Source organism: Fringilla coelebs (genome assembly GCF_963513975.1).
Source record: "Fringilla coelebs genome assembly, chromosome: 12".
NCBI lineage: Eukaryota > Metazoa > Chordata > Aves > Passeriformes > Fringillidae > Fringilla > Fringilla coelebs.
The window spans coordinates 12,879,375-12,901,376 of NC_140038.1; the positions used below are offsets into that span (position 1 = coordinate 12,879,375).

Sequence of the window (22,002 nt, forward strand, 5' to 3'; positions counted from 1 at the left end):
GCCACAGCCATCCTCCTCTTCATTGTGACAAGGAAGATGTCCAGATACCAGAGCCCAGGAAAATGTGGACTCCTTTGACTGAGACAAACAGTGTCTGCTGGGACTCGAGTGCAAATCTCATTTGGCCACTTGAAACACGGCGCCAGCTCTGGGCTGCACTACAGAGCAGCACAGCCCAGTTACTGCCTCAGCCCCCTCAGAATCTCTCATGAAATAAAGTAAACAGCTGTGAATGATCAGTAAAGGGGGGGAATGAAGACATGCTTAGCAGGGAATGCTGATCAGAAGGGACTGGGGATCCTACATCACACAATGTGCTATGCTCTAAAGCAGTGAGGATCTCCTAAGCAGAATCCCAAGTGGAGTTAAGCCTTCTGTCTCATTCCCAGCACTTAATACTGTTAGCTAAGGAGCAGCACCACCAACAAAGGACAGAACACACATCTGTCACGCAGCTCACCTGCTCTCCATTTCGTGGCATATTTCTTTATTCATCCAAGTATCCCCTCTGACTATGTATCATCACAGGAAACGATAAGAAAGCTTTTCATGGCTTTTGGGAGTTGGCATACACATACAAACACATGCAGTATAAATCTGCACCAAACAGCTCAAAGAGAGATTGTTAATGCTCCCATTCTAACATTTCACTCTGCAGCTGAGGTCAAGACTTTTCCTGCCTTCACTGATATTGCTGTGAGCTCCCCAGCTCTGGGGCTTATGTTGCTAGTACTGTAACAAGGTTGGATATAAAGTGACAGTGTTATCTTAGGGCCATTGAACTCTGTGGCAAAAACTCCAGGGAATTTAGTGAAGGATGAGACCCTCTCTGCCATTAGGAAAGATCTCTTCCCGTTTTACCTCTTTCACACAAATCCCTGCATTAGAGACTGTGAGAGGAGAGCTTTGCCCAGTCTCCCTATTCCCAGTAAAGCCACCGTAGCCCTCTGTGAATGTGGAGTCCCTTCGTGCTCATTTAGCTGCAGAGCAAAGCCGGCACTCCATGACAATTGCTGTTGTTTTGGCGTAGCAGAAAGCAAGCAGTACAAGCAACCATTCTGCAATCTCCTGCTGCTGCACTCAGTCACAATTTATTCCCATTCTACAGGATGTTTTGGTTAAATATGCTGCAGATTTGGATCCGATATTTTTCCCCATATCAGCAAGATCAAAGACAGAGACAGGGAGGGAGCGAGAGGAAGAGAGTGAGCGCATGAGCACAAGAGCGAAAAAAGCATCGCTGCCTTGAACCAGGAACAAAAGAGGAAAGAGCACCCATACTAGAACACAGTGTTGTAGTCACAGAAACCTCACTAATGACTAAAGCATCTGTCTATCAGAGAGCCAGACTGCGACTGTGTTTTGCTCCTGGAAGGAAACAAACAGATTCTCAAGTACCCGCTGTAACCTGCAATCAAACACGGGCTCCATCCCTGCCTGCACCAGAGCGGGCTGGAGCTCGCTGCCACAGAAATCAGTGTGAGCAGCGCATGGCGTGCGAATCTGACATGTGCATCAGCAACACCATGGGCAGCCGCTTCAATTATGGCGAAAATTAAAGCAGGTGGTTTCAGATTTCGAGTTTTATCCCCTTAGCTCCCGTTGCTGTCATCTGCTTAATGAATAACAATTGCTTTCTTTCTGCACAACCTCAGCAGAGCTGCACTGCCCAGCGTTTGTTTGCCAACCAAGCAGCAGAGCTTTAAAGATGTAACTGCGAGGTTTTTTCCAGTAAACAAATGCCAGGCTTCTAGGGTCAAGAACACCGAACAGAAAATTCAGCTCGGTCCTCTCCAACCAGAGCTGGGCTTTATCAAACCGTGTTGCTAGTGACTACCAATGTGGAGGCAAGAAATCTGTCAGATCCTTACGCTGTGCTTTACTGGCTAGGATGGGTGTGCAGCCCGAGCATTTCGCTCTCGCCGGTGCCGAGCCATCTCTGCCTCTCAGGGAGCGTTTCCCGCTGCTGTCAGGGTGGGTTCGGAGCCCTCGCCCCGCAGCGCTCCCTTCCCGGCTGCGGGAGGATGGGGACCCTGCGGAGCGAGCCCGGCTGGGCTGGGCTGGCGCTGCGGAGCAGAGCCCAGCGACAAGGACAACAGCAGCGGCTCCCACAAGCACAAATCATCCCCGTGCCTGCCCGGGGGATAACGTGCCATGTTCCTGACAGGCTGAGGAGCTGGCTGCGAGGGCTGGTGCAGCAGCAGAGGAAGCTGCACCCCCTCCCGGGTGCTGCGCTCTGCAGAGCTCCACGCTCCCTGCAGAGCGGTGCGAGACGCGGGGACAGCGGCACGGAGCTTTGTCCCCGCTGGGCTGGCACAGCGCTCCGGGCGGGCTGGTGTCACTGCAGGGCCAGCAAGGGGCTGCGCTGCCCTGCAGGGCAGGACGGGCATCCCGGAGGCAGCTCCATCCCGCCGCAGCGGCAGCAGGTGTCACGGTTTGTGGCATCACGAAACCTCCGTGCTGCGGAGGGGCCGCTGCTCAGAATTCCAGGCTGTCAGGGTGGCTTTCCACCAGAGCCTGTCCTATTGCTTTCCAGCAGAATTTTACACACACATACAGAAAAGGTATTATGCAAAATACCTATCAGGTCCCCATTTACAGAAAAGAAAACTTTACATCAGCATGGAGGGATGCTTATGTGGTCACCAAAAACCGCAAGATTTCCTTTCATTTTGCAAAAAGAGGGAAATAAAACTGCAGAGCAGTAATCACTGATTGTTTGGAGATAGTGTAAATGCCTTTGATTGGCAAAAGCACACAGAGCCATTGCTGAGAGCCACATCTCCCACTGAAATCCCTGGAGCTGCTGCACAGCAGTGGAGCAGAGGCCTATAGCATTTGCTGGAAAGTGGCTCAAATTGCTTATTATTGCCCAACACATGCAAGCAGCTTGATCTTTTGCAGTTAGCTTATTAGCAGAATTCTGGATGGATAAAAGCAATAGTCTTCAAAATCCATTATTAAAATAGGATATTTTGCTTTACTACAACATTTTTATTCCGATGGATTTATTATGCTTTTTAATAGCTAATGCTACTGGGAGTCAGCAGTATAGCAGTATCTTTTCTAAACCATTATTTAAAATACTGCTCTGTAAGATGTAAAATATTAATTTTTTTTTCCCAAAGGATCCTAAAATGTAAAAAAAAAAATTCGAAAAAAATTAAAAATCCAACCTGCTTCAAGCTAAAAACTGTGACTCAAATTCCAGAGTGCTTAAATTGAAGAGCAATCCAACTGAAGCTGATTGGAGACTGCTGACTTTTTCTCTCATGTATCAAGACTGATATTTGAAGCAGAGCACTACTCCCAAATGTACATCACATACCTGAACTCCTGGTGTGGAATGCTGGCATATGCACTTTTTCACCCATTAAAAAAGATAACCCTGTGAAGGGTGAGACTGGAAGCAGAATCCCACTTAATAAGGTGGAATTGCACAGCTACAAAAGTAAAAATTAAAAAAGTCTCTGGGCATGGAAGAGTGCCACCAGCAAAAACAAAAAGCAAAACAAGATTAAAACCAGCAGAGCATACTTTTGAACACTGCTGAACATGGCTGAAGGGTATCCTGCAGACAGCCAGAAATGACAATATAAAGACATCAATCCTCCTTTTTTTTTTTCCCTGTGCATGCTCAGGACCTCAACGAGATAGAAGACAATGAAGGGTTAGTTGGAGTCCAAACAATGCTGGCAGCAATGTCTCACTAGGAAAGATCAGCAGTCTCACAGCTGAGTTCAGCCCCCTTACATCCCTAATTAGCAGCATATTTTTAAGACAGAAAGTTGAAATACACTTTCTGCAGAGCTGCTTTAATCTCCAATATGAAAATGGGGCCAGAGCTTAGTTCTGCGTGACTGGTATCTATATGCATGACTTTGTAGATAACTGATCTGCTCATGTGATTCAAGTCCTCTCTGCACTTCTGGGGCTGCTGGATGGAAGATGTCAGAGGAGGAGACTTGGGGGATACAAAGACAAATCCTCTCTCTGCCACTGGCCCCTGGGATGACCTTGGCCACATGAATCACTGCATCTCCTCCAGACTCACTTTTATGAATGGGGACTGTGGGACTGTTCTGATAAAGCACTTGAGGTCCACTGCTGAAATGAGAGGAATTCCTAATAATGCACACTTCCAGCTCTGTCAGAGCTGCATTTCAGGTCACCAATCCTCCCAGTGAGCACACCCCAAAGCCAGGCTGCTGCAGAAATGCTCTGTTTTCTCCAATGAAGTCTCTCCCTGCTACTGTGAAGGAAGCAATGGTGCTACCACTAGGATTCTGTTTTTCCCAGTCTCTTCCCTAAGGAGAGAAAAGGATGTGACCACACTGTTTTCAGTCTGACTCTTACCTGCAATAACTCAGGGACACGCCAGACAATTTTGCCAAACCAGACAAAAGGAGAAAGGCCAGAGAGATATTAAGTTTCCCCATGTTTTGTGATAAATAGGCTGTCCAACAGAAGATGGGCAGACAAGCAGTCCATATGCTGAGAGACAGCTTGCAATGCAGGCTGAATCAAAACATCAGACACAGGGAAATCCACACCAAAGCAAGCCAGAGAAAAAGAAACTTCTTAAGTTTCATGGCTCACAAAATTACTTTTTATTTGTGTATGGGTGGGGAGAGCTTGTTTATTTTAAACAAATATTGCCAGCTCTGAGGCATTTAACATTTACTTTTCTTCCCTTTAAGCACAGTGAAGGGTTGCTTCCTTCATCTGAATTATTCCTCATATATCACAATATTGTTTGCAATGTACATCCACCAAAGCAAATCAGAGTGGGCCCACTAACATCTAATGAAAGCAGTTTCTGATGACAAAATTTGGTTATCCTATTTACCATCTTACCACAAATATCTCAGTCTTGAAATATACAAGTGTGCAAGAAATGCGCAAATAAATATGTTTAGAAGACATACAGCAAATAAAAATTAAATAACCAGTCAAGACATCACTAAGTGAGAAATTTCATGGACTGGGAATTAACAAACATTGTATTTCTGTCCTCCTACTCTCTTCTTAAAAACCAAAGAGACATGAAAAGTCATATAACCTTCCTCCCCAAAGTGTTTGGATAAACCCTGCCACTTTCTGTATCCCATCTCCTCAGAGTGCATGGATCTGTAAGGACTCTTCAGATTGAGGAATATTTTTTTGCCTCCCAATATTTACTCTAGAATGTTACTACTTCATTGATTTTGTTTGGTTTTAAGGAAGAATGTTATATTCATGAGCTAGGATTTTTTTGCCAGTTAACTTGATCAAAACACTTTCAATTAGATGCAGCCGGCCTAGAGTGTTGACATTTGGTCAAATACACACAACTGAATTTATACTTGAGGCTCCTTTGTTCCACCCAAAGCTCCATATTCCACTGGCCAAGCTTTTATTACAAGAAGTGTTGCAAGGCCTTATACTCCTATCAGCACACTTAAAGCCAAAAGGTAAGCAAATTTTCAGAAGACTGCAGTCTCCTGGACTTGGCTGGCTTAACTTACCATTTCTTTTTCAGTATCATTTTCTACCCCAAAAAGTCATTTGAAAAAATCAGATTTACACAATATTCCCAGGCTGTGCCGTATTTAGTCCAGCTTCCCGAAAATTACACAAAACCTTACTGACATTACAACTTGTGGCTAAGACAGTTTTGGGTAAGGAAACATCATCGATGGAGAACACAGCCCTCCAGGTTGTGACAGGGTAGACACACACCTGAGGCAAAGAAAAGAACAGTCTCCTTCACTTACTGCAGCCCCTTGCTCCTGCTAGGGAGGACTCAAGCTTGAGACTCTGGAAATTCCACTATTATCTGGGCTTTTGGGTACAGAAAACCCTCCTGTCTCCTCTGTGACCTGTTCTTACCATCACTTGCAGCTGAGGAGGGTAACACCAGGGGCCTGAAACACTCCTTGCCACTGAACAAGTGCCTCATACAGAAAATGCTTACTGGGAAAAGAACACAAAATCTTTGTCCCTTGAAAACACAGAGCATTTTGAGTATCCTGCAGCCCTCTGAGGTTCAGGTGCAGCAGCAGAGATGGGATTTGAGTGTCCTACCAGTCCTCTAGAGGAAATGGAGACACAGCCAAGCCTGTATTTGTCTGCATCATGCCCCTCTCTGTGGAGCCACAGAACATAAAGCCTCACAGTCTTAATGAAGAACACCTATATTTGTACAGGATTTCAGAAGTCCTTCAAACACCAAGCTCTGCTGGCTGGGACAGGAGCTGATGTACCTGTCATGCAGCCAGCCCTGCCAGGCACAGGCAGCCTGGACCAGCCGAGCTGCGCACGCAGCGCCGCGGCCGCGGAACGTCGGCAGGCAGCGGGGCTGTCACAGTGGCACAGCCACAGTCACGGCCCCAGGGGCAGCTGTCACCTGCCTGTGGGCACTGGGACAGCCTCACATCGTTCTTTGGGGCTCTGGGTACGTCTGATCACCCAGCACCACTGGCACACAGGGCGGCTGTCCGGCTGTGATGCAAGCGACACGTAAAAAGAACGACGTGTACGCAAGCTGGGGGAAATGAGAAGCAATGAAATCTAATTGCTAAGGCAATGAAATGGAGTGATTTGCAATAATTCTGCAAAGGTTTTGCTGTTTACTCTGCTGCCAAACTGCAAACTCGTACCTGCAGGAGGGCTCTGGGTCTCTGAAAGGCCCTGGTTGCTCTAAACCTAACAACTGTCTGTAGTTAATTGTTTCCTTTACTCCCCCAGCCTCAGCCACCCTCTAAGGCACAAAACAAGCCATTAAACCCCCAAATCATTTTGCTAAGATGGAACTTATGCCTGTGTCAACTGGGTTGCTAAAACCATGGAATGAAAAAAGATCCATGGAGTCACAGAGGTCTCTGTGCAGCACTTGGACCCAGCTTTAGCATTTTTGCTGGGTTTGCTTTCAGCCTGTGCTTGTATTTCCAGGAGCTGCCATTGGGGCGTCAAATACCTCCTTTGCAAAGTCCCCCAGTCTAGGTTAAACTCTTAGGAATTTTAATCCTCCTGCCTAAAGAGACTCAGGAACAAGTTTTTCCAAGTCAAGTCATACCCCTCCCCACCTGCCCATTTTTCTGCTTCCAAAATCTCAGAATGAGAGTTTTCATTTAGTTTTGACTCTAAATATAATGCTGCAGAAATTTACTTAGATAGTCCCTAAATGAATAACAACTTTATTTATTAATTTTCCTCAAACCCAGCCCCCCAAACCCAAACAGCAGCTTACAGGAATGAAACTATATTAAAATACACAAAGCACTCCATTATGTACTGTAGACCTATGAACTTAGATCCTAATTACTAAACCATGTTGGAAAAAAATAACTCAAATCAAATAATGAAAACATGGAAGTCAAAAAGATGTATTTTTAGAACTATAAGTGGCATTAATGTCAGAATCAAGATGAACATATCAATATGGTAGTGACCAGACTTGCTAGGGAGGTAGTCCATCATTATAAAGTAAGAAATATACATCAAAACCACTAAATAGGAGTTTTAAGCATGTAAATACTCTCTTTTAACTCACATGGATTAATCATGGGCTTGAAGCTGCCTATATGGTTATATTTGTGTAGGATGAAGAGTTACTGTTTAATATCCATTGTTTCTATCCAGTCTATTAAGCTGCATAGATGTATGAAGTATGTGTCGGTATTTTGTGTTACTCTCAAAGAGCCTCTCAGAATATGGTGTTGCCATGAACACAAGTTACCTACAAAACCCAGTAACTCAGCTGCAGTTATGTCACAAATCCCCAGAATCTGCTTTCTTCCTCTGATTTTCTCCAACTTTCCATCTCTATACCTTCTGCCCATCACTGTTTCTCATTTCTATCCCAGAATGGAAGAGGCAACCAGAAGATTAATTTTAAGGATCTAGCCTGTCAAGGAAAAAATTACATGTGTGGAACTGTACTATTTCCCACATACATTAATATTAAATTTTTAAAACCTATGAATCAGGGATGGCATCCATACTAAGCATGTTTTAAATCAGGTTGCTATTTTGTTTTAAAAGCAGCCGTGAAGAAACAGCATATTATTCTAATTCATGTTGTGCAAATAAATGGAAAAGGCAATTACAAATAGAAGAGGACTTGGTTAGTGATACACATATCTGGAACTAGGAAGGGACTTAGGGAACACTGAACATACAGATTTATACTGGGATCCAGATAGAGTGTTTATACAGACCTCATACAAATCAAGAAATTCCAACCAAAAGCCTTTCTGTCAGTACTGAAAATTTTAATTCTGTCACTTGCCTTTAGTTTTAATGCACTGGTGATGACACATGATGTGTCCAAACCACACTGCACAACCACAGTGTTTTAGCTCTCACTGCTTCTACCTGTCAAGATCCCCAATTCAGTCTCACATGCAGCATTCAGGATGGCATCATTTTCCATAAATCTGCCTTGGATCCAACCATGACACCCCTGCCATTACAGCAGGTCACTGCCTGGCTGACATCTGACAAACAAACAAACTAACACTACCATCTAGCAACAAATGTTTCAGAAAAAGTATAAGCTCTCATTAAAAAATTGTTCCCCTTGCTCCCACATCTGCTGCAGAAGCTGGCATTTCTTCTGAACATATTGCCACTAAAATCTTTATTATTATGGCCTTCTAGAAAGTTAACAGCTAGAGGCTTGATCCTGCAAGCACAGCTGGGCATACAGTTTGGCAGCATAAACAAAACCATTGTCTTTGTATGATCAGATCCCATCCAGCACAATAACATGGCAATTATATGCACAGGTGAATCCATTCATTTGTAAGGTAGGAGATGGCATAAAGCAGCCTCTAAAAGATAAGGAGCAAACATTCACAGCATTTTAATGCTGAAGAGCCCCAGCTGACAAATGTGTCTTCTCTAATGTTTTCATCTTTTAACAAGGAGTTCTTGTCATTTTACCAGAAGTACCAATTCAACATATCTGTTCACAAAACTGACCCACTACCTTACAAACATTAAAAAGCTCCAAAGCAGAGTCGCACAAACAAATGCAAAGAAAACAAAATATTATCAGATACAACAAACTTACTACTTTGCAGACATTAAAATTCTAACCATGAGGCTTAAGAGCTTTATGCTACCTTCTTCTACAAGCTGTGACAGAAATACTGACTGTGACAAAGGAAAATAAAATTTGCACAAGAGGAAGATTTGGAAAAAGAACTTCTGATAAAAAACAGCAAAAGGGGTACCTGCACATATGCAAGTCACCTGATCCAGACACCATATGAAAAGAATTATCTTTTGAGTTTGCTGCACCAATAATATCTTTCAAAAGTCCTGGTATCTGGAGAGGCACTGCAGTAAGGAATGTCAGATTTTATTTTTTTTTTTTTTAAGATGAATGTCTGCCTTCTCCCTTAGGCTGTGGTCCTACTTTATGTTTCTACAGGCATGTCAGCACACATGTAAGCAGTTTTACTGAAATCAAGGAATTTTTATGCAGTCAAACGCATTCTCTGCCTTTGGGACAGTCTTTAGAGAGCAAACTACTGGAATAAGGCATCATCTTCCTTCTGCTATTCCACAACACCCAGGACAGCCACACAGGGGATCCGTGCAGGACAACTAACACATGAAATTCCCCAGCCCTTTCCTACTGGGGGATAATGAAATACAGCAGCAATAGTATGCTGCTAAGAACACAGGAACCTCAATTCTGCAAACACTTCCACATGTGATTAATCCTGAATGAATGCTACTTAATTGGATTCCAGATAATAGAGTCAGAAGAAATCCTTACAGAAATACGAATTTACACTGGCTCAGATGGAAACTATGACATCTGGGCTGAAAACCAACAAGCAACTAATTAGTTTAAGAAAAAGATGACAAAAACATGCCACTACAGTAGGACACTGCCTGGCATGAGATGCGTTGTTTAGGTGAACTTCTTGCCAGGATCTGCCTCCCTCAGCACCTTTTTCCAGGTTCTGGAAGTGGCATTTGGGACAGCAAGGTGGAAACCTTTGCAAATATTCAAAGATAGTCTCAGGCTCGTAGGTGTGCATGCAGAAAGGTGCAGTCAGTTCCCTACACCCAGGGATTGTAAACCCAGTGACAACTGACTCACAGCCTGGGTCTGTGAGAAATACGAGCTGCACGTAAACTGAAATTCAGTCTGCACAGGGAGAAACACAGCTGGGAAAAAGGACTGGCAATGTCACAGAGAGAAAGCTGGAAGCAGCAATACTACAGGAAGCCAATAGTGGACCACAAGTTACATTTGAATAAGCAGTGTGCTGCAAAGGTCAAGGCACTCTGCAGCAATCCCATATACAAACACACATCCTGCCAGCGTGGGCAGAGCCCCACAGGGCGCAGCTGCACCTGGAGAATGGTCCAGCCCTTGTGCAGGACATGGATGGACAGCCTGGAACATGTTAAATGAACCTAAGGAAAAATACACAGATAGGCAATGCACACACCAAAAGCATTCAGTGGGGCTGGTGGGATTGATTTAGTGTTCAGCAACCAGTTCTATCCCAAGAAAGAAAAGCGGCCATAAATGAACAGCCTTGCTTTTCCTATGGGGTGCCAAACACAGCCCTCCATGCCTGCTGGCTTTGGAGCCCCCCTCAGCCTGTGCCTGGTTGGTTTCTGCACAAGCAGAGTTAGGAAAGGGAAAAGCAAAACTCAAGAGGAGGAAGGAGACAAATCTCCTCTCGAGATTCAGTCCTCTGCTTTCTGGCACACCCTTATGCTGCTGTGTCAGGACAGACAACCCATGGCACAGGTGAGTCCAAACACTGCTCCATGGGCACCCCCTCCCTTGCTCCCACCCCACAGTGCCATAGAAAAGGTGAACTGTAAGTGCCCTACATCCAAGCATTTCCCAGAGGATTCGGCAGAAGAGGAGCAGCAGGAGCTGCCTCCTAGTTACCGAACAATGGGTCAGAGACTGGGGTAGCAGTCAGGGATGGAGACCTGGATTCTTGTTTTCTACATGTGGAAGAGATTCCAGATGAGGAAGATACACTGTCCTCCAAGAATTAAAAAAAAAGGTTGACAGTAACCCTTTATGCAGGTGTGAATGCTGTAAAATATCAGTTTTGTGAAGCTGAAGAGAAACTAGCAAGAAAGAGCTGCTTGGTTCCAATGACTTTGTATGCAAAACACATCAGCAGATCAAGGAAATAGCAGCAGCTCCAGAACTGTTCTTTGCAAGTATAACTTTTGCTCCTCTCTTTGCACTTGCCTGCTTCTCCCACCTGGATTGCATCTCCAGACTGATGTTACACATCTCTGTAAGGTCACTCCCTGTGTTATTATTAAGTTTCAATATGTACTTATATTTAGTACATTCAGTAATCCAGTCTGATATGGGATTGATTCCCAGAAATGGTTTGCATTATTGTGCAATTGTATCTTGAGCTCTCCCAGACTTAAGAGTTTCTTCTGCCTTCGGTGTAGTTTTACTCTTTGTATTTTATGTGGCTTCATAGGTAGGTGCCTTCCAAGGCCAAGGAGGACAAATTCCTGACTTTCAAGGCTGACACTGTTTCCTAGTTGACATCAGTGACACCACAGTGACATCTGTAAGGTCCCTACAGTCTGGAATTTTTTTTCTTCCTCCCTGACCCTACTTACTCTGCTGCATGTAGGATGTTTTGTTAACTGATGGTCTTAAGGAAATTCTTTGGTAAATGATATTCCCTGCCCTGTTTTTCCTCTTTTGTTATATGATGTCTTCTATTCAAGCAGCCAAACCAGAGCTGGCAAACAGCCTCTCTCTAGGTTTTTTACACATTGCTGCAAGGCAAAATAAACAGTTGTTTCCAGTTTGCATTGTCAGGGCTACAGATGTATGCTAATTAACCTTTCAATCTGCTGATGGAAAGCTGAAAGAGATTTAAATGTACTTTTCTAAGGCAGAGACCAAGGGCTGTGGACACCTGTCCTTTCTAATGCTGGGCTCTGTGTGGCCCAGAGCAGAGTACGTCATGTCCTCCCTTTATGTTGACTCTGAAGGCATTTTCAGATTTCAGCAGAGCTTTACAAAAGGCCAGGAGGCAGAGATAAAATCCTTCTGAAATTCAAGGACACTATGTGTCTTTCTGGAGAAACACTGATGCCAAGGATAATATTTGGGTTGACCTGAGACCACTTGAAGGATGGGGAACTTCAGACAGGAACTACTTCATAACATGGGAAATTCATTGTTTTGTTAAGATGCTGCAATATTGACTGAAATTTCTTACCCTCCTCTTGTTTTCTAGAACCAAGAACTGATAAACAAACAAACAAAACCAATCCCCAAAGCCAGGTCTCATATACCCTTCAGGCAAAAGTATTATCAAGCCTCTCATGTCAAACAGTCTGAGTAGAAGAAAGGAAAACGAAATGAATCTGCAGTTTATATCCAGTTTCAGTATCAGGTTTAGAACTGGCTGCTACACAAATGAATGAAACAATCTCAGATGTGCAAAGCCAGTACTGCAGAGACCTTCCCAAGAGGAGGATGCAAGGATCTGTTTCCTTCTTTAAGTTTTAAAAGCTTTACCTCATGATACTGCCTTGTTTGCCAAATATTTCTTGGAATCTTTCAAATAATGGTTCATTCTCATTGCTCATTGTGCTTCAGCCAAACCACTGGCTGTTGATGCTGCCTCTGCTGGAGTCCAGAGTCAGCTGATGCCCTGCCCGTGTGCTACTCCTGTGTTCTCAGATCTGATCTTCTCCAGGGGAGCCTGTGCGCAGGGCAGGTGTGTCTGCACACACTGACACATCCCTGGGAGCATCCCTGGGACACATCCCTGGATGGCACAGGGGCAGCCTTGAGAAGTACCAGGGTACCTAAAGAAACAGCACAGTGCTGATGTTCAGCTAACTCCTAACACCTTCAAGAAGCCATTTCCACATCCTCTTCCTGCCTGCTCCACACAGACTACTTCCCAGTGTTTGTTGCTGTATTTACCACTCAAACTGCAGTATTACTGAGAGGCCTCAGGCAGCCTCATTCCCCCTTATGCCTCTCAAGTACTCAGTGGAAAGGTTTTTACTGCTCAGGCACCATCATTTGGAACAGTTAAAATGCCCAGCCTCTCCCCATTGTTATCACTTCTCCAGCATTATCAGGAAGTCCTTTCATCTATCCCCAAATGACAATTGTATATACTTACTGTCAGCAATCACTTGCTTACAAGATTTTTATTACCCTAAATGCAGGAAGACTTGTTAATGTGTTATTATGACAGGAAAATCAGGAAATGAAGAGTTAAGGCTGAAAACTCTGTCTTCATTTTGCTGCCTACAAAAAGTTCATTCCAGTTGGGAATCCTAAAAGGTTCTTTACCCAATAAAAAGAGATCACTTAATGAGAGGAAACTAATATTTCTCCTGTCTTTTTGTAGTAGCAACATACAGATTGACTTGACAGGCTACAGATTTCACTGAAAGGGGCACTATTCCTTCATCCAAAATATATATCCAGTGATTTCCATGAGATCAGTTGATGAAAATTATTCAGTGGCTCCAAAGAAATAAGAAAAGTATCTAAGAAAAAATCTGTAGAGTATGGGTATCAAAAACTTTTTTGCTTATTGCTTCAAAACTTCTGAGACAACTGTTAGTTTCATTTGGACTTAAAATTGTGACAGTGCAGGAGAAAATGTATTCATCTATTGTCATCTATACAATAGATGAGACTTGCACATTTGGGGCTAATTATTTAAACTAATTAAAGAGGGAAAACAAGCAGCAGAGAGATTTAAAAAACTGAATTTTAAAGATATTTCCCCTTATACCCCTACTGTGCTAACAAACATGGAACATCCTGGCCCCAAAATTATTTGTTTGCCAAACAAGAGCAAAGGTTTTACTGTAAGCTATGGTTCAACCTCATGTATAAAAATGATGACATTTTATGCTACAATGCTCAGATGAAAGCTCTTTAATTCACACTTAAAACTGATTGCAGGAGGACAGAAAAAGACCATCAGCTACTTAAGTTCCCTACTTTCCAAAGAGTAGGAGAATTAATACTTCACTCCTTGTTATTTTTGTTTCAGGAAATGAAGGAATCATTACTCAATGATTAGGTCACTGAAAATGCTTTCACCTGTACTCTAGGATATGACCAGGTATCTGCAAATAAGTTTAAATGCTGTCTAAGCACCGTGTGTCAATGTGGTGCAGAAGAATTAGAAAGCACCAACAATTCCATAAAGGACTCCTTGCCTTACATGTGCTCCTCTCCCATGCACCGAGCAGAACTCATGGAAGTGCTGCCTGAAGAAGCCACGAGCTCACCATCAGTTCCAGGATAAGCCAGACCTTTGCAGTGATCAGCAAATCATGTCTCACCTCAGAAAGGAACAAACAGAGACCTGCCAGGAAAAATTGCTTGCAGATCTCCAAGGGCTGTGTGTGAGTGAGGTACATAATTAAAGAGGGAGAGAGACTGAAGAAGCTCCGAGTTGGTAAAGGAGAAGTCACAGGGGACTTGTATTTAGCAACATGGCAAAAGTGAGATCATAAACCAGAGCAACCAAAAGGGGGAAAGGAGAAAAGCACATGGTGCAGGACTGGACAGGTCCCAAATGGCCAAGGAGAAAAGCTCAAAAGAACTGCAGACCAAGTTTTGGCAGAAAAACACAGAGAAAGATCTGTTGTCTATTTTGATGGGCCCTTTGAAGTTTTCTGGATCTAATCTGATTTTTGTCTGTCATTCTTTGCCAAAAAAGATAAACCCTGCCAGGGAAAAACCCACCTTCCCTTATTCTTATATTAATAAAAAAACAAATGGTCTGTTTTAAATATCAAACACTTAAAACACAGAACCTTTCTTCTATGATGTGTTGGAGAGTTCAATATTTGCAAGCTGTCATACTGGCCATTATAACAGACCAAAGTTGTTTCTGTACCTTGTACTTTATAAAATGATGTCAGAATATAAGCCTTGGTCCTATTTCTTCAACTGCACCAAAATCAACCCACTGGCTCCATCCACACGTCACTGAACTGGATGACAGAGGCTTATTTACTAAAATGTCTGCATAGGGGTGTCCAAAATACATTTTTGAATTTCTTTTGCTGATACTGAAAGTCTTCTGTTACTCTGTAGCAGTCATTTCTTTTAAGTGTCTAACATTATATTACATTATGATACCACAGTGTTACGAGCCTTTCTAGGCTGTCATCTAACACAGTCTTTAGGCACAAGCTTACCTTTAAACCTTTCCCTTGAATGATTTCACTTCATACTTTCAGGTGCCTTTCTTTCATGCCTTGTTGGAGGGGGGACACAGTCAACAATACTGAAAATACTGAGCTAAAAACTCTCATGCAATCACTACATTATGATGGCTCAGCCTGCCACTAGTTCCCATTAAAATGACAGCATTTACTATGTATTACTCTAAGCAATATACTGAACATTTCAGATCCATTTGCAACTAATACATTGAAGTGCCCCAAGTCCCATTCTGCCATTGCTACTGGCAGATGATTTTTCACAGTGGCACTCATAAGAGTGGCATTCATTCATTGTTAGCTAAGCAGCAAATCTGGAGTTAAATACGTGTTAATTCAGAGTAGCAATAAAGGAACTGGACACGACAAACAGGAGTCCAGCAAATGGGAACTCCACCCTGACAAGATGGCAAATACACCTTCATAATGGTGTGACACTAACACTTTAAAGGCTGTGTTCTCCTCCCAGCACATGTTCTAAACAGCTTTAAACATCCATTATTTACATCAAAATCCATTTTATTAACATTAAATAAATATATTGTCTCACCTGCGTGGGTCTCTTGTATTATCCCAAATAAACTTTGCCATCCCTACACAAATTCCTGCTGCTTATCCAAATACAGTTCTTGTCTCCCCAGCTGCACAATCCTAGACTTCTGTTCAATAATGGCATCAGCCATTTATTTGGGCATGTTCTTATTTTATTGAGGTCATTCCAGACTTTTTCTCTGCTCTCTACAGTTGCATTAACAGCTTCCTTCCTATTTTTAAATCAGTAGCTAATTTCAGCAACTAAGTGCCTATTGTTTCTTCAGGGTCACTCATAAAACAAACACCATTATTGATCTTTCTGAATCTACCACTAGTTTTCCCTTTTATCTCATCTGACTGACTATTCAAGGGGCAATTTCTCAATAAACCAGGACATTTATCCTAGATAAACTAGGGTATCTGAAGGAAGAGATTTTTCTGTCTATGTGTGCTAATACAGCTCCTATCACAGCAGTATCAAAGAAACTCATAAACCTTAGGGATTTTGTCTCCACAACACCTTTTTAAAGGGACAAGAGTTGTTAACTGTCTTTTACAAACAAGGAAGTAAGACACAGGGGGATTTAGTGCTTCAAAGGCAAAGACCACTCATCAAATGTACAGCAAATTAAATTCTTATTTTCTACATTTTAACCACAATGGCATCTGACCTTTATTTTTGCAGGCTCTCTGGATACACAGTTGCTTACTTGTTGGATTGATGACCTAGCCAGTTTATATTTATTCTGCATTTTTGATGAGCATCTGAAGACAACAGACATCACAGACAAACATAAAAACCATGTTAAACCAAACTGTATTTCCTTTACCATTATTATGAAACTTCAATAAAATTCTAAACATATTTGTTGTCTTCCAGTCAAGCTAAAGGAAATTTTGGCTTTGCACAAGAAAGTGTGATACCAAAAAGCAAAGCACCCTTCCAGGTAATAAGACATAAGTGACCTCTTTCAGCCATCAGGTATCTGGCCATTATTGTTTTGGCCAAGTGTGGCAAATCCAGTCCTTCTTAAAATGAATTCTGGACCGATCTACAAAGAAATGTTAAATGTAGCTTGACTGCTAGAGCACTCCATCAGTTATAAGACACAATTTTCCAATGGTGCCCTGGCATTTCATCACTATTTTGCCACTTTTTGCATCTTTTTTCTCTCTCTACTCATAGGGATCGTTTGTCAGGCTTGTTCTTACTGATCACTGGATCAACACAGCTCCAAAGAGAGGGGTGGGAAGCTAAGGCAGGAATTGAGAGGGCTGCCTGTGCTGGGTTTGTCTGCAGTGCTCTGGCACGTGGAGCTGGCTGAGCCCACGGGCACCATCCCTGGGAGAGACAGGAGTCACTGAGCTGGGGGCAGGTCTGCATTCTGCTGCTGGAGCCTCTGGGATCTGAGGAACCTCCTCTGCACGACACTACCCATGTGCACAAAAATACATGGCTGATTCTGAGCCAGGTCAGTTATGTCTGTGTTTCATTAAAGGGCAGGCAGATCACTTCTGTCCTGCTCCAACACTTTGCAGGTTTATTAAACACAGTTTAAAAAGTTTGTCCCTAGACAGGAAATTCATGCCAAAGGTCTCACTGATGCCAAACACCACTTGGTAGGGGCAATAATACTGCCATTTAAATGTATTGTTAATTGTATTACTAAAGCTACTATATTAGCATGAGATATAGAAGTTTTTATGAGAATACAAAGATCAAACATGCTAATTGCATAATGAATAGAGAAGTAGCTCGCAACCACTCAAGGATCTGGAAGCAAGTGAATCCCCTGGATAAAAGGCATTCAGTTAATCAAAAGTTGCATTCTCAACTCAAATATTTCTTTGCTTATTATTTGTATGCCATAATGTTTTCTGAGAAGCAAAATACAGACTTATGTTCTCACTAGGTTTTGCCTTCATTGAAGAAAGTGTGCATCAGGCAAAACTTGGCAACTAAGACGATGAAAGATCCTAGCAAAGATGGCATGAACTGCAATTTTAACAAGGTTTAGGCAGATATCAGCCTGATCTACCACAGAGTTGTATGTAATGGCATCACAAGTCACAGGAGCACATTCTGTGCACACTCTGCTGAACTAACACCCAGCACCAATGCTCCCCTGTCCTGGCAGCTCTCTTCCTACCTGATGGTAGACTCTGGGCTCTCTACAGGTTCTGCCTCTACTTGCTAAGTCACGTTATAACTAGAGACTGCTTTGTCTTCACTTGAACTTTACATCCTGTTACTCTGCACAAAGGAAGTGAGTTATGTGAACAGCACACCTATTTTTCCCTAGTCAAGATGTACTTTGCTGGATATTATTGCCATTCAGGTGCCTATCTAGTAAGCCGTCAAAAGCTATGACCAGCTGCATAGCATATAATGATTTTTTGAAAGGAAAGAAAATGCCATTAAAACAAAAGGCTCTGTTCTGCTTCTGAGTAAACAAATGGGAGTTTTACAAAGGCTCAAAAAGGAAAGGGATTAACATGCTTCAACGTGGTAATGGTCTCAACTGTTCACATTAAAATTTTCACAGTAAATTAAACCATGACAGAGGTAGGAAAGAAGTCAATTTTCAGTGGCTCATGCTGTTCTGCTGACATAAATTGCCATTTTTTAGGTAGTATATCCACCAACCTGTATAATGATAGAATTACAAAACCACAACCCGTTGTTGATTATGTTCGGCCTTTTGCATGCTAATTTTAGCCTGCTCTGCCAAAATAATTGCATGCACCACCTCATTACCAGGCTTCTGGATATTTAGAACCCTGTCGCTATTCTTTTTTCACCGACCTTTGCTTAAGCCTGCTGCGTTGGCCTTCCCTCCTTGTACAGTGTCTGCTGTTCAACAACACTTCTGCTTCCCACTTCTGCCCAGGACACCTTTCCAGCACTCACACCCATCCTTTTCCAGGGCTGTCTTGCCAAGGCTAATGCTAAATGTCAGTCTGTCTCTACCCTGCTCATCCATGTTCCCCTGCAGGTTGCACACAACTCTTCACTATCTTCATGCTCTTTACAGTCCATAAAGAACAGCAACTTTCCTTGACTAGCGAATGATGGCATGAAGCACTCCCCAGTCGTCCCAGCAAGGCCGGGGAAGACAAGTAAATACAGACTCACTGGTTGATGCCTGCCAAGAGTTCCCACAACACGTGCTACTTAGTGAGTTTACACAACAGTGACCAAAGAGGAGGGAAAGGACAGGCCATGTAAGTGTGCCAGTACCAGACCCCCCACGGAAAGCTCTGCCCTGCGTTATTGTAGCAGCAGCAGAAATGGATGTTCAAGTACAATCAGAGCTTATCTGACCGTCAAATGACCACGGTGCCTTTGCATCTCAGTTGTATCAAGGCAGTGTAAAACAAAAAATGACAAAGGCCTATGAAACAAAGTCAACCCAGTAAAGGGCAAGGTGCGGCGGGAGGTGCGGGGGACCCAAAAAGCCTGGGCGCAGTGGGGTGGCACCAGGGCTGGGGAGCTGCCACTGAGCCGGACCCGACTCACCTCACCCAACCTCCCCGAGCCGGGCTGAGCCCGCCGCCCTGGGACACGCACAGCCTGACCCCGGGCCTCGCCCCCTGCAGACCTGTCCCTGCCCCGGGCCGTGTCCCTTCCCCGCAGCTCCCCGGGCCCGGCCGGCGGCGATGTCCCGGCCGGTCCCTGGGCCGCGGGCCCCGGGGCGGCGGCCGCCCTGCCCTGCCCGGGCCGCGGGGGGCGGCGGGGGCCCCTCTGTCTCCCGGGGGAGCCGGGGGCCGGGGCGAGGGAGGGCGCATAATAAACAGCATCGTTTTCATGCAGGCAGGGCTGCCGGCTCCCCAAGCCTCCTCCCCGCGATAACAACCCAGGTACAGCCCGCGCTCGCCCCCCTCCCTCCCCCTTCTTCCTCCTCCTCCTCCTCCTCCACCTCCTCCTCCTCCTCCTCCCGGGGGGCCGGGGAGAAATCTACAGATCAAAGAAAAGATGCACAATAATAGCGGGGTGGGCTCGCACCGCGGCCCCCCGTCCGGCGGGGCCGGAGCCGGGGCCTCCGGCGGCTCCTGGCCGCGGCCCGGCCGCTGCCCGCCCGGCCGCGGGGCGATGGGGGCGGCGGCGCGGGGCCGGGCGCCCCCGCCGCGGTACTCACCCGGGCCGGCCAGTGCGGGTACCCCTTCATTTTGGCGAACACCAGGTCTCCAGCCTTGTATTCTCGGGGCCGCGGACGAGCCATCGGGAGCCGCCGCGGGAGCCGCCGTGTGTCCCCCCGCCCTCCCGCACGCCGCCCCGGGGGCAGCCGGGCGAGCCCCCGCGGGGTGCGATGCGCCCGGGCACGGGGCGCAGCCGGGAGCGGGGCCGGGCCGCGGGCGATCCCCGATCTCTCCGGCGGCGGCGGCGGCAGGAGGAGATGGGGTGTGTGTGTGTGTGTGAGTGTGAGTGTGTGTGCGTGTGTCTGTGTGTGTGAGTGTGTACGCGGGGGAGGGGGAGGCCTTGGACACAACCCCAGCAGCCCCCGGTACCAGGGAGCGGGCTGGCCGGGCGGGGGCGGCCGGGGAGCCCTCGCCCCGCGGCGGCGGCGGGCGCGGCGCTGCCCGCGGCCCCCCCGTGCGCGCTGGGCTACGCCGCCCGCGCCGCCCGCTCCATCCCCGCCGCAGCCGCCGCGGCCCCGGGAATATGGAGCCGTCTCCGACGAATTACTCCTCGGGCAGCGACCGAAAACAGGATCTTCTTATCCCCCCCCACCCCGCCCGCGCCTCCCCCCGCGCTTTCCCTTCCTGTTATTTTCTAGGTACACAGATCGGTTTCTATGAAAATAGGAGAGCAGAGAGCGCTCCAGTCCCGCCCGGCCCTCCCTTCCCCGCTGAAGCATGACATGGTTCTTTATGCGCGCCCGACATGGAGGCAGGGCGGCGAGGAGAAGCCGGCCGGTGTTGGCAGCAGCACTCCCGCTTCCCCCGGCTAAAGGCGCCCGGCCCTTGGGCCTGGGAGTGCCCTGGCCCCGCTGTCACGGAGGCCCAGGCCCAGCACGGACCGGCTCCTCCGGGTACCTGCACACCCATCCTGAGCCCTCCCCATGCCAAGCAGCCTGAGCAGACCCTAGGCAACGGCCTGGCTCCTAAGCACAAGGTTGTCCCAATTTCTGTACCCAGCCTCTCCTCCACCGCCTGAGCCTCCTCCTGCCTTCGCAGCTTGAAACTAAAACCCACATCCACCAAGCCATGGACATCCGAGCTGCACAATGGTGATGTCCCCTCACAGGGTGTTTGGGATCTCTTGCTTGCCAGGTGATGCCAGTTTTTCCCCATGAAAGGGATGCCCTGGTAACTCACAAATCCCAGATATTGCTGCTTTTACCATAATGTTATCAGTTCAGCTGTAATGTTCAAACATCAATTATTATTGACATTTATTATACTCAAGTACCTTATCTAGTAAAACTAGATAGGCACCTGCCAGGTGGGTCACAAGCAGCAAAGTTTAGGAAAGGTTTTTCTGCAGGTCTGGCTGAACTCTAGCGATAGGTTCCCCAGCCACTCCCACATTTAAGATGGCAACTGTCCTCTTTGGGTTTAGGGAGACAGCTCTGGCTGGTACTCCTGACTCCCAAGGAAAGCACCTGGCCACAGGCAGATCCTGCTGATGAAGAAGGAAATAGATGGGGAAATGTGACCCTGCAGACTGTAGGGTCACATTTTGGGGAGGGAGTAGATGGACCACAGAGAGCACTTCCAGTCTGCAATGGCTGGAAATGGTAGAAAAATAAGATAAAGAAATGCTTCTTTTAGCACCTGTTCCTGGGCTGGCACAGGACTAAGAAGACTTGCTTTTTATGGTAGCCCCAGATGTGGCTGTGGATCCCAAATGCTGCTGCTGCTAGTATGTAAGTCAAGAAAGTTTTCACTCTGGGTCATAAAAAAGGATAAGCATTTCACTGCTGGTGGAAGCACTGCAGTAAAATCATTAGCTCAGGTATCAGTAGCAGACTAATAATGGAAAAAGAATTCCGAAAAGCTGGATAAACATCTAGATAATTATCCTGCACTGTACTCAGTGCTGTTACCTGTTCTGAAGTACTGATCCAGGGTTGCCAATGCAGCCATCTGCAGTATACTCATCTGGCCAAACAGCTCACTTTCACTTTCACATCAAATAGGATTTTATGTCCTCTTAAATTGATACCTAATTCCTTTCAGAAAAATGTAATATAAAATCTCTGAGTATAGGAGCTGGGACTCTGATCTCTCTCCAGAATAATC

At 45.5% G+C, this 22,002-nt stretch overlaps 1 protein-coding gene across 1 annotated transcript in view; it reads right to left on the reverse strand.

The window, feature by feature from the left end:
* The window catches only part of HDGFL3 (HDGF like 3), a 35,739-nt gene extending 15,451 nt beyond the window's left edge, over positions 1-20,288 (reverse strand). The window contains exon 1 of the mRNA XM_084213958.1: positions 19,896-20,288. Within this exon, the coding sequence (XP_084070084.1) occupies positions 19,896-19,979 (84 nt within the window). The 5' untranslated portion in view covers positions 19,980-20,288. The remainder of the gene's footprint in view (positions 1-19,895) is intronic.
* Positions 20,289-22,002: the final 1,714 nt, after the last annotated feature.